Genomic DNA, 15,359 nt, shown 5'->3' with positions numbered 1-15,359 from the left:
ATGGCATTTGGACATGCAGAGACACAAACAGCCTTTCAATGACCTCATTACTGCCGTTCACAACCAGGAGCTATTCGTTATTTCCCTCCACCTCTTTAGCTATTTAATTTCCCTTGCTTATAGCCAAAAAATAAATCTCTTTCCCTCCAACTTCTCATAATTGCCTGGTTCAAAATCAATAGCATCCACTTCTCTTCTTCCTGATTATGGAAGTCACCAGGAGTGGAAACACACCCAAGGGCATAGAAGCAAGCATGCTAGTTTTACTCTCTGATAAGCAAGCCACACAGGAAGGCAGGGTGAAAAGCCTGCAGCTATGGAGAGAGGGATAATCGTTCAAATATGGAGATAACAGAACACATTTGGACGATCCTTTCTCAAAAAGTATCCTGTTGGACTTGTCTGTATATTAAAAGTGACAGAAATAATAAAAACAGAGTTTGAGAGGGAAGTTACTGTAAACCCTCCCTATTCTCACCTCTGCATTCTCCCTAACATGTGGTTAATGTCAGAATGTCGTTTCTTTCCTGGAAAGTTACAAAATTTAAAAAGTCTTTGTTGATGAAAGCAGGCCTACTCAGCTGGGGACAGTCTAGATCCTGTTTTTATCTTACATAATATCTGTCATCAGTCATGTCCTTGGCTGCCTTTTTGACCCCAAACTGAGTGAATAAATGTGTAGCCACGCGTGAAGACAAAGAGCTGGGTCTTTATTGAAGAGCATACTATCAGTGGCTAAAAAAACTGACTGGTATAAGCCAAGGGAGTATTTCTGTTCATAGCTGATGGGAGTAAAGTGAGGTCAAAAATAAATAAATTTGCTATTAAAAAAAAAAACGTAAAAGAGATTTGATCATTACTTTTTAATCTGTATATGTACCAAGAAAAACCAAAAGCCATTTGTAACTGTTCCATTTTTATTTCTTTCCTCCCTGAACTGAAAACTATCAAGTGCTTTTTGGAGGAGACAGCCTCTTCCTCTCAAAGTCAAACTCATTTTGACAAATCCTGACTGTGTGGGAGGTACTGTGCAAGATATGCACAAGCAGCAGGACTTTAAAATCAAAAAGGAGAAGACAAAAATTAAGACATTCCAGTGTTTCTAATGCCCTGGGCATATATGTGAAGTCAAACGAAAATGTCACTCTGACAAAGTAAAATCATAAGCCACACCAAAATAAAAAAAAACTCCTCATCATGAAAGCACTATGGGTAGATAGCTTGCTGGGAGATAATTCATAAAGAGATGTGCTTTTTTTCACAGGCACTGAACCATGTTTTTAGTTCTTGTGTAAATTAATTTCAGCCTTATTGTCCTATAACATAGGAAATGGAACAAAAGAAACAACATAAAAAGCAGGGCTGAGGGTGGCAAGAGGAGGACAATTTACTATTCATAGGATGCTGGGGAGATGAGGGGAGAAATGTTGCTGTTTTTTTTTCAAAACTCAATCCATCTTTATTTTAGGCTTAGAACCATTTTGAGGCCGCTGGCCAAAATGGGCCCTACTCAGGCCACTCAGTGAAGAAACTAAGTCCAGGAATCTGCTGAATAAGACCAAATTATTTAGAAAAAACAGTTGCTGTGAAATGTATAATTTTCCATGAGCTGTTCTTTCTATTTTATATCAACTCTTGTTTTCCAAGGCAGGCACCACAAGGCTGATTTGCCATCAAAACATTCCCTCAGGATTTAATAAAATATTAATGCTGCAATTTTTGTGAAAGGAGTTTATAAAATGTCAAAAAAACAGACAGTTCAGTGAAAGGTAAATATGTCTGCATCTACCACTGAGGACTGCTGTTGACTGCTAGCAACTCATTTATTTATTTAGAAGAAAAATTTGGCTATTTTCCTGTATTTTTTTCCTGTTACTCTATTTATATTGTTTCCCCTAACTTATTTCACTTGCTCCTTTGGGCCCCCTCATCTTTTACTCCTTTATCCTTACTTCCTCTTCCACCATATTTTGATGATAAGCAAAAGAGAATCAACTGGTTACGGATTCGTCCATATGATTATCAAAAACGCCAAGTAAACCAATTCCATTAGCTATTTAGACAGGGAGGGTGACCGTGGGCATGTGGGATTAGGCTTTCACACTCAAACATATAAATATAAGACACACATACACATATACCTCTAGTGGTCCAACAGAAGGCACAAGGTCATGGCATTTTCATGTTGGGACAGGATGAAAATAGAAAGAGGGCCATGAGCTGGACAGACTGAGGCACAATGAGTCAGTGGGGTGATAACACAGACAGACTGAATCAGTGGGCTGAAAGCAGAAGGCGGTTTGTGTGTGTGTGTGTGTGTGTGTGTGTGTGTGTGTGTGTGTGTGTGTGTGTGTGTGTGTGTGTGTGTGTGTGTGTGTGTGTGTGTGTATTTCAAAGAGAAGAGAACAGAGAGGAAGACAGATAGATGAAGGCCTCAGGTTTTTAGGGGCTTAGCTGCAGGTGGTGAACACCAGTCCTGCAGGTCCCTGTGGATGTCCGCAAACTGTTCTTCATACACACAGGATCGAAATAACTCATGTCCCTTTATCCCAATTAGATGTAGTCTTCCCCTCCCTTTCTCACACACAAATATGCAAAGTTTCTCAAGTGTTATGTTCTTACTCATACCATCTGTTTGTTATTCAGTTTTACTTATTTTGGAATGCGGAAGAAGCTGGGAAAAAAAATATTTGTTTAAAAGAAAGATGATTCCTTTTTTTGTAAATCTTTAGGTTTCAATAAAATGGATTTTTCTTCTCTACAATATTATACTACTTTGTATATTTGCTTCTAATAACTGAGAAACTGCAATTGCCAACAGCCTTAAAACTGCCACAGCAATACTAACAAATGGATGCCAAGGATAGGATAGAAGAGATGTGTGAGAATCGGTAGCAATGGCTTTTCCACAGAGAAACACTGTCCTCTTGTGGTAAATGTTCTGTGATGACAGATTGTCAGGAACATACAAGAATATGCTTGAATGATAACAGATGGTAGGTTGCATTCAAAACTACAAACATGGTGAAGGTGACTTACATTTTAATGCAATAAAAGGACAAATATCCAAAGACAAGAAAAGTTTCAACTGTTTTGTAATCCTTTTTTTGATATTGTCACCAAATCCCATTAAAAGACCAACAAATACAATACGTTTATAAGCTAATATTGCCTGTATAGCCAAAGCCTGATAAAGCGTATTTATGTTCTACAGACTGTCAAAAACTATAAAACATGAATAAGCTACACCTTTGCAGGTGTTTCATTATAATGAACATGGGTACTGCAGTTTATTTTGAATTTATCCCACATATCCCGCCCTGTCACCGTGAATACTCACTAGACTAGAGCATCAAATGTGTATTAATCCACTACTAAAAATAGGCCCCAACAAAATGCACTAGCCTACTCCTGTTTAGTGTAGTCTGCTAAAAATACAGTGCCAGGCTGTTTTAGGAAAATTACTTAGCCCATGTGACCAATTTTCAAAGATTTGCATCTTCACAAGGAACCAATGGGCTTGGGGCTGAGTGCCACAGCGCATGGAAGTCGTAAAGTATTTAGAGCTGGAGTAATGGAATTTGTTGACTATAAGAAAAATACAATAGAATTACATCAACTTTACTCTTTAAGATTGAAGGGATGCAAGACAATTGTTTTTATGGGTTTCATTTCTACAATGTTCTAATAGCTTCATGATTCTTCCACAGCAGCAGCTGAAAAGATATAGGCCTAGGCTATTTCAAATGTCAGTCAGAATAAAGGGGGTGGAACAGGCTATATTAGGTTTATGGATAGGCCTAACAGAAGCGGCAAAAACTTTCCAAAAAGGGCTTAAAATGCAGGGAATATTCATATAGAGTACGTACAGACACGTAGGCTAAAAACACAAATACCAAGAATAGTGAAAGAGAGCCGTTACAGGTCAGAAATCAGAAAATAGGCTAACTCACTGGTTGGAGATTGCAGTCACCAAAGAAGACGATTGTGCTAAGTGCTATGTTGAAGGCCTAAACAGATAAGCAGTAGCCTACAGTAAAGTTCTGTATTACCATGTACACAATAATCACTGCTATATCAACAACTATAGTCAAGAAATACAGTACAATAATTTTTCCAAAGAAGACGATTGAGCTGGTGATAGAAATAAAATGAATAGAAGAATTGCTAGTCTATAGTCTTTTTTTAGTATTGGTAGCCCACTTTCATTCATGTGGTGCGGTTAAAATGACTTACATTAAATAATTGATTAAGTAATTGTGTAAAGGGACATTCGTGTGTAGACAGCGCACAAACTCTGTGACAAAAATGCAATGGTGAAAGAATGCTACTATAGCCTACAGATGAGATTACTGAAGTAAAAGTAGCTTACTAACACCACACTGTGTTAAAACTCCAGAAAGTAAAAGTTCTTCATTGAAAACCACTTTTATGTACAGTCTCAAAACCTAATTTAATTAACGTAGCTAACTAAGCAGAATGTAAAGCCCTTAAAGTTAAAGTATTGATTGTGCAGTAAAATTGTAAAAAAAAGTATTGCACTATTTCTTCCCCTTCAATTGTTATTGTATATTTTTTTTGTAAATTTGTAAATTCTATTGTTTTGTTATTCTGTATACTTAACAATATTTTAACTTTTTTTATATTCTCATTGTCCTTTCTGTTTTTATTCTTATATGTTATGTTGTTTGCGCAAACCTGGCCAATAAAGCTGATTCTGATTCTGAAATGTTCCCTGTCAGTGTTTTACTGTATAATGTTTTTGGATTAATGTTACTGCTGCGTTAATGTGTATGTTGCAGTATACTGCTGTAGATGTTAAAGGTTTTGTTAATTTTAACTCTTACATAAATATTACCGTTGTTGTTATTACCATTGGTTATATTTGGCATGTCCCACTCCCGGAAGTCGTCAGAAGTCCGCGTCGCCGCTTTCCACGTCATATTCCCCACAGCGCGAAAACTGTACCAAAGAACTTCTTTCACATGTGAACCACAACAACACGGTGAGTGTAATTCATATCATACATACGACTGGAGACTACTGCTACTAACGAAAATCATTCTTGTCATTCTGGGCGGAGCAGCGATCTGCTGGACAGTGAATCACTACCTGTCACTCATTGCAACGTCTCTGGTAGCACATAACCAAATACGTAGCTAACGCTGTTAGCTAGCCTGCTAACTTGGCAGGTAGCTAACGTTAGCCATGTGTAACGTTAGCTTCCCAGATGTTAACGTAACACAGTCAACCCATAAACCGTGCGATTCAACCCAATCGCCTTAACACATTAATAGGTAACGTTAGGTTGTTAAACATCATAATCCCTTTTCTATAAACATTAACTCGATAAAACAGAGTTTTTCTTGATTTGTTCTTTAATTTACAGTGAAGTTTGTATATAATTGTAATGGTCAAGACCAGTAACGTTAACGTAAATCAACTTTGTATTGTACTTTACGTTAGATTTTCTTCACATCTAATAATCAGTTAGATGTGTATGTTCTCAACCTATAGTGTGCACTTTACGAGTAAACCAACATCATATATGGAGTAAATGTGATATGATGATAAATTAACTAAAATATAATTTGTTGTTCGGCCAGAGTTCACAATACTTTTCATGCCAACACTAATACAGTTTCAAACGTTTTGTAAATGTATCCTAAACTGCAATTGCCTGTAAATCCAAAGCCAGATATAGTTTATTCCTGCGTGCTATAGACCTCAGTTGGTGTGTTCTCCAGCACAGTACTTTTTTTTTATATAACTTTATTTGTATATGTTATGACCAAATTCGAAACATTAAATTAATTAGTAGCTGCAATTGCAGACCGACCGCAATTTCAAAGCCAAATGCCTCAGTCAGCAGACCGACTTATACCACTGGTGATTGTGATAAACCTGTTCATCAGTGTAGCTGCAGATGAACTTTTAGGTTGGCATTGTGAATTAGAAGTCTGTTTTCTTCCTTTTTTGCATATGCTTTTCAGTTGATGTCCCAGTGAAATGCTTTGGCTTGGCCTGGCCTATTTTCATCACTGCTGCTGATTTAATTCATGCATGTTCACCATCTCTCTCTCTCTCTCTCTCTCTCTCTCTCTCTCTCTCTCTCTCTTTTTCTCTTTCAGAAAGCAACAATGTCAAAGATAGACAAGATGAGCATCCTAGGGGTGAGGAGCTTTGGGATTGAGGATAAAGACAAACAGGTCATCTCTTTCTTCACTCCGCTGACTGTGCTGGTTGGACCCAACGGAGCAGGGAAAACGGTATAAGGACATGTTTTAATGAGAGCAAAGATTGACTCAAGCATGACCTGTAGAGAAAGAACACTAAAGTTGACAGTATGCATTGGGATTAGACTAGCTGCTCTGGTGCTTTTTTCATTTCAGTAAAAGCTGGAAAAAAATATTTCAGAATGATAACTGCAGCTCTCGTGATTTCATTCTAGTACAATATAACCTTTTTTCTTTTCTGTTACAAGACTATTATTGAGTGCCTTAGGTATGCAACAGCAGGAGAACTTCCACCTGGATCTAAAGGAGGTGCATTTGTTCATGATCCAAAGGTGAGCTCATTCTCTTGTTCTTTTCTGCAAACTATGCAGGGATGTTACAATTTCCACCAGTCCACACTCTCTATTTACACTTTAAACATTTGCACGTTTCTCATGCATTAATATACCACTGAAAATGATAGAAGAAAAATAAATATTTGATGAATGAAATTGTTTGAATCTACCCTGCTATCCTAATAGCCAGATTATACATTCTGATATTTTAGTGGTCTATGAATTTCACTTTTCACTTTCAACGATTGACTTCCAAGGCCAATTTGTGATGGCTTTATCATTACAACAAGCTCATTTAAATGTTTCTATTGTCCTTACTATTTTAATCCCAACTAGGGATGGGCATTCGATAACATTTTCTTAGTCGATCGTCGGGAGAATTAACGATCGACGGTGCTCTGATGCAGCAGAACCTGCAGCTGCGAGCCGGCGTTCTTAAACAGCCTTGAGAGCCTTGTTTGTTCCAAAATAATAAATAAAAATAATCATGTTAAATAATAACTTAACTAAAAACATAATAATACTTAGATCGGACAGGTTTTGTCAAAATGTAAATCAAAACTATCCAAGGCACGGACAAAGCCTAATAACAAAATAACCAGTAGGCTAACTCGGATACAACTTCTGCACCAATCTGCTGATCTTTGTTGAGAAAGATAAGCATGTTGACATGATCTGGGGTCAGACGCGACCGCTACCTTGTGGCCGTCAGTCCAGCCGCCGAAAACAGCGCTGCCGGGATGCACAGGTACCTCCGCGCTAACTTGGCCAGGCCAATTATTCCGTTCTTCATAGTGAGTTTCTACCAGTCTGGTGATGGTACGTCGTGACGAAATGTGATATGTTGGTTCCAATATCCATGTCAATGAACTTCCAGATCCCTTGGGTAATTTTCTCTGCTCGTTGTGCATCGCCGCTCCTCTGTGCTAAGTTTCTCGCCGAGTTTATGCTAGGTTGAGACCGCAGAGCAGGGTGCACCGCGGCCGCCACCGACATTAACCAGGGTCGGGTGCACTTTGTTTAGTGGTAGGCTACGTCATTTGAGTCGTGGCCGTGTTGTACTTATACACGGCATCTCCGTGTTTGCAGTGAACTAAGTAGTTTTTTATTTATTCTTTTATCAAAATGGTCCCAGGCCACACTTGACCGTGTTCTCTTCATGATTACTTTTGAAATCGAAACAGAAACTCGCAGCCGTAACGGAGTATGGAGTCAAATATTGCCCACAGGTGGTAAAATGTTTAATTGCTGCCACACTGTGAAATTCATTTAATTGCTTCAAAACTCACAGTAGGCAACGCAACCAGCATTAGTTTAATCGATAACAAATTAACGTGATCGCCGAAATTCTTAATAATCAATTATCGATCGTCGAGTAACCTGTTAGGTTAGATTACTGAGGCTATCTTTGTTAAAGTAAATTCTTGCTGTGTGAATTCCAGGACGCCCATGAGACGGATGTGAGAGCACAGATTCGACTCTTATTCTCCGACGTCAATGGAGAGAAAGTGACTATTCATCGCTCCATGTCCTGCACTCAGAAGGCAAAGAACTACTCTTTTAAAAGCTTGGAGCAGGTCATTACCAGAGTAAAGTAAGCCACAGTCACAAGTGTATTTACTAATTTCCTGTCTTTTCATTAAAAACGTATATATGTATTTTTCTGGACTCCTATTAATGTTACATGGCCCCTTCTTTACTTGTGACCTCCATCATCATTCATCTAGAGACGGTGAGAAAGTGAGCTTGTCATCAAAGTGTGGCGAACTGGATCGGGAGATGATTTCTTCACTGGGTGTATCGAAGCCTGTGCTGAATCACGTCATCTTTTGTCACCAAGAAGAGTCTAACTGGCCACTTAGCGAGGGCAAAGCACTCAAAGACAAGTTTGACTCCATCTTCGCTGCAACCAAGTAAAGACCACTTATTCTTACATTTTTGTCTATTTTATTTTTACGCTAAGCCTCACATTATCTGAAATCCTTTCAAAGAAAAGCAAAGATATTAACCTGCATATGTCATTCAGATATTGCTATTAGACGGGAAAACTGTAGTACTATCTCCTTGCGTTTCTCTCAGGTATATCAAAGCTCTGGAGACGATGCGTCAGCTGCGTCTCAAACAGAATCACACAGTCAAAGAGTGTCAGGTGGAGCTGCGCTACCTGAAGCAGAACAAGGAGAAAGCCCAACAGATTAGAGAGACCGTGGCCACCAAGGAGGCTCAGCTGATAGCTTCTAGAGACAGCATCCAGCAGATAGAGAGCCAGATTGAGCCACTGGAGGTTTGTTGATGATGTGCAGTATGGTTGTATGTGTTGATAACACGTTTCAAGACCAGGCCAACCGATGATGGTGCAGTTTACAGATTTTTCACATAGTTCTGTTCTCAAATGCAAAATTGATTTAGTAAGCTTTCTAACATTTTACTATTAGTTTGCCCAGATTTGTTATCATTGTAAGATTACACTTACTCAGGAATTTTAATTTAAAGTTGTGAAGTTGTTTCTTTGTATGAAACACGTTAAAGGATGCAGTGATAAATTAATAGACCACTTGTATTTATCTAATAATTTCACTGTATTAATGCAGTATTTCATAGTTTGGGAATTGTCAGTCGTGTCACTTGCTTGGGGGGGATATTAATGTTTTCATTTACCAGCTGTGATCAGCAAATATATTGTATTTGACCTAACAAGTTTTTGATATTTGACTATAGCAATAAATTACAAAACTTGTAATCAAGAAAAAAATGTATTCATCAAGTACGAGTTTCAGCACTAGATATTTGGTATCACTTTGAAAAAAATCAAATTTTGTTAAAGCTCCGTGTGTCTTAAAAGGAGAGATGAAAGCGTTTTGTCAACGGCAGAGCCCAGCAGCTGAAATATCAGGATTTAAGCTAAACACACAGTAAGCGCAGGATGGTCATCGTATGTTTACAGGTGTAGGCATGTCTGAATTATAAAAGCAGTGCCTATTAAGTTATTAATGAACTCTTAATAATAATTTTCAGAATCGACTGAATGATATTGACATGAAACTGGGGAAAGTGATGAAGCTGGACAACGACATAAAGGCTTTAGACAGCAGGAAGAAACAGATGGAGGAGGACAACAAGGAGCTGGAGGGAACAATGGAACAGGTAACAGAAATATGTCATTTGTATACACATGTAAACAAACATGACTTATTTTTTTATGATGTAAAAATGAAAATTTGATGGAGAGCTTGTATAGGAATGAGAAACGGAAATGAGTAATGAAAAAGCACTAAAATCACTGCTCACCCTCTGCCAATACCACTAATTGCCAACACATTGGCTAAAATGTTTTGGGAAACCTGACAAGATGTTTGGAAATCAAATGCATGAACAAAGATAATGAGGTTAAAAAGAGGAAAAAACACCAAGTCTCCCTATTTGTCTCTCTGTCTGAGGGTTTATTTAGCTAAACACCTGCTTTATAATACTCCAGACTCCACTCTGTTAGTATCATAAACCTAAATGGGAAACTAACAGAAAGACTGCAGATGGTGAGTGAGGTTGTTGTAAGTCTGTTATATCAGGCTGTATTTATATGAATGTCTTTTGTGACTGTTGGATGTTTCTGCTCCTCTGCTTTACAGGAGCTCTTCCTCCCATCTGTTTGGTGCTTTTTGTTGTGTTTGTGTCTCTTTTTGTTTGAGAGAGTGAAACAGAACAGCCAATTTGTGAATGTGTGGCTGCATGTTTTTTGTGAGTGACAGAGAGGAATTGTCAGTGTGATAACATGACTTTGTTGGAAATTCAAGGTGCTTTGTGTAAAGAATAAACCTGTTGTGTTTGTCAGAATTATGACCACAGTTACTACTTGCTTTCTGTAAAGGTATGACATGCAAAAAAATGTCCCCTGCTGGAATCAAACTGCTGTAACCATTCAGCTACCAAGACTTGCTTGTTTGCTGTAGATGCACTAATGTAATGTAGTAACGATGTAGTGCTCTTATTGTATGCAGGCATTGTTACACCTGAAGCAAGTATATGCTGTCTTTTATCCTGATCATTTCAAAGATCCATTGGTGCATATCTTTTCTTATCATGGAGGGCCCCAGTGGAGGCAAACCTTTGAGCCTGACAGTTTGCGAAGCTGTACTCAATGGGCTTCAGAGCCAATCTAAGCCAGTGAACTGTGTATGCGGCAGGTGTTCCAGGGTTCAGACGAGCAGCTGCAGGATATTTACCAGAACCACCAGAGGACGGTGAGGGAGAAGGAGCGGAGGCTAACAGACTGCCAGAAGGAGCTGGAGAGAGCTGGTCGGGAGTGTCAGAGACTCAACAGAGTCAAGGCTGATCTGCTGGTAGAACAAGGTACACACACCTGCACACATGTACCACTCTATGTACTGGGGTAACCAATGAACTTCTAAAACTTAGTCCAAAATAACTTTTTGCTTGAACTTTTAGGCACACCGTACACCCATATTGTATGTATAATTTAAGGATCGCCCGATATGGATTTTTTTAGTGCCATCAGCCTAGGCTGATGACCGATAGGGGCTGCCGATTTTCTTGAGCCGATATTTGAAAGGATTTCATCAACATCTACAACACAGCCTTGATGATGCATTGCTTGCTGACGTATTATAAGACAGATATAATCAGGTCATCACAAAATGTCCTTTGTCAACACATTTAAATAATTTAAGAAAACCATAAACCTGAAAAGTAGCCATTGAAATAAAGTGCTTGATTTTTAATTTAAGACTGCCATGGTGCTAGTGGTGGAGGGGCAGTGCATGGTCTGCACGTGAACAGAGCTGCCTGTGGATGACCGTCTGTAAATAATGCCGGGAAAAAACTATCGGCGAACGCAGCAGCTGCGTATTGATAAAATCAGTCTATCACTAGTATAATTGAATGTAGAGCTGGGCAACATATCGATATTATATCGATATCATGATATGAGACTAGATAACGTCTTAGATTTGGAATATCGTAATATGGCATAAGTGTCTTTTCCTGGTTTTAAAGGCTGCATTACAGTAAAGTGATGTCATTTTCTGAACTTTACCAGACTGTTGTAACTGTTCTATTTTTTGCCTTTACCCACTTAGTCATTATATCCACATTACTGATGATTATTTATCAAAAATCTCATTGTGTAAATATTTTGTGAAAGCAACAATAGTCAACACTACAATATCGTTGTGGTATCGATATCGAGGTGTTTGGTAAAAAATATCGTGATATTTGATTTTCTCCATATCGCCCAGCCCTAATTGAATGTATTCTACTCTTGATCTCTTTTTGGTGCAGTATTATTTGATAGCATACATCCTTGAGTGCGTTGGCAGAATGGCAGAATCAATCCTAGAAACAAGTCTGAGGAGGACTTGTAATACTCAAAAACTCAGAAAAATCAATATCGGTGATTGGTACAAGGAAGGATGGACAGACAGGTGGATATAGAGAGATCTCTCCAGAAGACTAAATTAGCTGCTGAAATACTCCTCTCTTTTCCCAGGTCGTCTACAGCTAGAAGCTGACCGCCACACTCAAAACATCAAGAACCGCGACACTCAGGTGAGAGAGAAAAATCTACTTCTATGCACTTGAACTGCAGCGCTCAACGCACTCTTAGTTGTTGGTTTGGAATTGCACTTACATTTTTGACGACATCTAGCTCTTGTTCCCATGAAGGTTGAATGCACTTAGCTTCGGACAGAAGTTACTGGTAAACAAATGTAGCAAGCAAAGCAAGTGAGACTCCATCACACACAGCCAGAATGTCAGTTTAAATATTGGTCCCTTCATTTTTCTAACCATGTACAGTAACTAAACTACTTAAGACTATGTATTGTTCCATATACAAAGACACAAAATCTGTTAGTGGTTTGCAATATGTTGAAAATGACTTTCAAAATGTAAAAAGAGTGCCATTTGTTTTTATTCAGTGCATGGACTGTACCTAAATATAAAAAAAAAATGTTAACCATTTATTGCAAAATAAAGAATATATACCATTTTAAAACATGTTTTGATGTAAGTACTCTCATTTTTCTTTCTTAGGTTCGCTCTTTGTCTTCCTATCTGGAGATGGAGGGTTACGACCGACCACCCTTCACCGCTCTTCAGCTTGATAGCTTTCATCGTCACGTCACACAGAGACAGGAGCAGGAAAAAGAGACAGCCAGTCAGGTTATGGTAAGAAATGCTCCATTTAATTTCTGGAAAAAAACAAAAAGTCACAGCACTTTATTCTCTCCATGCTGTAAATTGCTGTTGTATACCACAGACATGATGTCGTGTAAATAAATCTGCTACTTAGAATCGTAAGGCCCGATTCCTCATATGATTCTGTCCTTTCAGGCGGACCTGCAGGAAAAGGAGCAGCAGAAGCAGCAGTCCATTGATGAAATGAGGGATAAGAAGACGGGCCTGGAGAGAACCGTGGAGTTGAAGAGAGACCTGCAGGGAAAGAAGCAGCAAGAACTAAGAAACATCAGGGCAGAGCTGCAGAGGCTGGAGGGTTCGTCTAGTCGACTGCAAGAACTGGAGAATGAACTGGCTAAAGTGGTGAGTATGCATACAATGGCTATGATAAGGTTTTCTTGTGTCAACTTTGTTACATGCATTAAATAACAATTATTTGTATGAAGTCTCCCCCCTTCATATTTTATGTATTTTTTATAGAAAGTATTTCTCGCACAATATACCACTGTATTCTTTGTAATGTACAACCTATAACACACAGTTATCCTTAAGTGCCGTGTGTGTGTGTGTGTGTGTGTGTGTGTGTGTGTGTGTGTGTGTGTGTGTGTGTGTGTGTGTGTGTGTGTGTGTGTGTGTGTGTGTGTGTGTGTGTGTGTGTGTGTGTGTGTGTGTGTGTGTGTGTGTGTGTGTTTCAGGAGCGTGAGCTGCAGAGTGCAGTTCAGAGCTCAAACGTGGAGGAGCTGAAGGCAGAGGTCGTTGAGCTTCAGAGAGAAAAGGCTGAACTTGACCAAGCACAGAGACAGCTCGACCAAGAGATGGGGATGCTCAACACACACACCACCGCACGCACTCAGGTGGACATGCTGAAAAAGGACAAGGTAACGTGTAACCTAAGTTCACTGGAAGGCAACTGGTGTGGAACATTCTTTCCCCCCCTGGCCTCAGGTTTGAGCCTTTCACACTATAAAAATGTTAGAAAATATTCCCCTCTATATCTTTCCCCTTGACGGCTCCTGCCATCTTTTTGTCTGTCCTATCCCCTCTCATCTTTCCTCTTTTCTTCCTCCAGACAGAGAAGGAGGAGCAGGTTCGTAAGATCAAGTCTCGTCACAGCGAGGATCTGGTGTTGTTGCTGGGCCACTTTCCCAACAAGAGAGAGCTGGAGGACTGGATCTATGCTAAGTCTAAGGAAATCAACAATACCAGGGACAGACTTGCCAAACTCAAGTTAGTAAGATTTATTTACATTAAAGCTCACATATAATAAAAGAAAATGTGAAAAAAATATCCCCTTCTGTGGCACTGACTGGTGTTATGTGATGATTTTAATAATGATCAGTAAGGACCTGGCATCAAGTGAGCAGAATAAAAGCCACATTGCTGCTGAGGTACGAAAGAAGGAGCAGCAGCTAGTCATCGACGAAGAGAAATTCTTCAGTGTGTGTGGCAGTCAGGATCTGGAGCAGGACCTGGGCAAACTACGAGAAGATCTGGAGAAGATCTCCAAACAAAGAGGTGAATGGACACAAATAGTAGTCTAGATCTGGAGAAGACCTTCATACAGATGAGATGTCATTTGGATTGTAAAAAAAACGGCAAAATTGCCAAGTCAATCCGAGCCCTCCTTGCTGCACCAGTAGATGATGGGACATCACTATGTGAATTGACAAATCTGAGACAAATTCTGAATCTGCCCATTGTTGCTGCTCTGATTTGAGAGGGTCAGTGTTGCCCTCCAATGTTCCTAACCTCGTCATGGATGAATATAATTAAAGCCTTCACTGTGTCACAGACTAAAACTTTGAGTTTAAGCGCCTCCAAAAATCAGTGGCTCTCTCCAAAACCATTACCAAAATTCTACCTTTTGTACCATGTTTACCACCATTTTATTTGAGTGTCTTCATTTTAAGTGTACGATTTATGTACTATATATTGGCCACAGAAATTCCCAAAATGGAACAAAAAATTTTGTCCATGACAACATGACTTTTTACTCAACATACCATAATGCAATGCTTGCCATTTGATGTTAGTTACATTTATGTGACACTACACCTGACAACGAGGAAGGTACAGACCATTTTAACCTTGTAATGGCCTTCTATTTAATCTAGTTTTAGTATTAGTAGCACTGATCGATTGGTAGCATTGATTGGAGTAAAACAACCAAGGAGCAGATTACTGTGTGACAGACATAGTACGAGTGGCAGATAGTCCATTTTAACCTCACAGTCCAAGTGATGAAAGTAGTATAAATAAAGATTTCATACATTTGTTCTCTCTTCCTCCACCTGTGTTTTTACAGCCATGCTAGCCGGAGCTACAGCAGTGTACACCCAGTTCATCAGCCAGCTGACGGAGGAGAGAGAGCCCTGCTGCCCTGTGTGCCAGCGGACGTTCCCCTCAGAATCTGATCTGCAGGAAGTTATCAGCGACATGCAGTCCAAACTACGCCTGGTGCCAGACAAGCTGAAAAACACAGAGCAGGACCTGAAGAGGAAGGAGAAGAAAAGAGATGAGATGATGGCTCTCAGACCTGTCAGGTATGCAGAAAACTGGCTGTGGCAACGCAGAGGTTGTGTAGTAGTGCAACAAG

The 15,359-nt window shown here is 39.3% G+C and overlaps 1 protein-coding gene across 1 annotated transcript in view; it reads left to right on the top strand.

Annotated features, from left to right (window-relative positions):
• Nucleotides 1-4,906: 4,906 nt before the first annotated feature.
• The window catches only part of rad50 (RAD50 homolog, double strand break repair protein), a 32,176-nt gene continuing 21,723 nt past the window's right edge, over nucleotides 4,907-15,359 (top strand). Inside the window, exons 1-15 of the mRNA XM_039777607.1 lie at nucleotides 4,907-5,005; nucleotides 6,132-6,269; nucleotides 6,485-6,568; nucleotides 8,014-8,165; nucleotides 8,299-8,484; nucleotides 8,651-8,855; nucleotides 9,587-9,715; nucleotides 10,753-10,918; nucleotides 12,075-12,133; nucleotides 12,620-12,754; nucleotides 12,920-13,126; nucleotides 13,459-13,641; nucleotides 13,833-13,990; nucleotides 14,103-14,278; nucleotides 15,069-15,306. Of these exons, the coding sequence (XP_039633541.1) occupies nucleotides 6,141-6,269; nucleotides 6,485-6,568; nucleotides 8,014-8,165; nucleotides 8,299-8,484; nucleotides 8,651-8,855; nucleotides 9,587-9,715; nucleotides 10,753-10,918; nucleotides 12,075-12,133; nucleotides 12,620-12,754; nucleotides 12,920-13,126; nucleotides 13,459-13,641; nucleotides 13,833-13,990; nucleotides 14,103-14,278; nucleotides 15,069-15,306 (2,207 nt within the window). The 5' untranslated portion in view covers nucleotides 4,907-5,005; nucleotides 6,132-6,140. The remainder of the gene's footprint in view (nucleotides 5,006-6,131; nucleotides 6,270-6,484; nucleotides 6,569-8,013; nucleotides 8,166-8,298; nucleotides 8,485-8,650; nucleotides 8,856-9,586; nucleotides 9,716-10,752; nucleotides 10,919-12,074; nucleotides 12,134-12,619; nucleotides 12,755-12,919; nucleotides 13,127-13,458; nucleotides 13,642-13,832; nucleotides 13,991-14,102; nucleotides 14,279-15,068; nucleotides 15,307-15,359) is intronic.

Source organism: Perca fluviatilis, chromosome 16 (assembly GCF_010015445.1).
Source record: "Perca fluviatilis chromosome 16, GENO_Pfluv_1.0, whole genome shotgun sequence".
NCBI lineage: Eukaryota > Metazoa > Chordata > Actinopteri > Perciformes > Percidae > Perca > Perca fluviatilis.
This window is presented reverse-complemented; position numbering and strand designations above follow the sequence as displayed.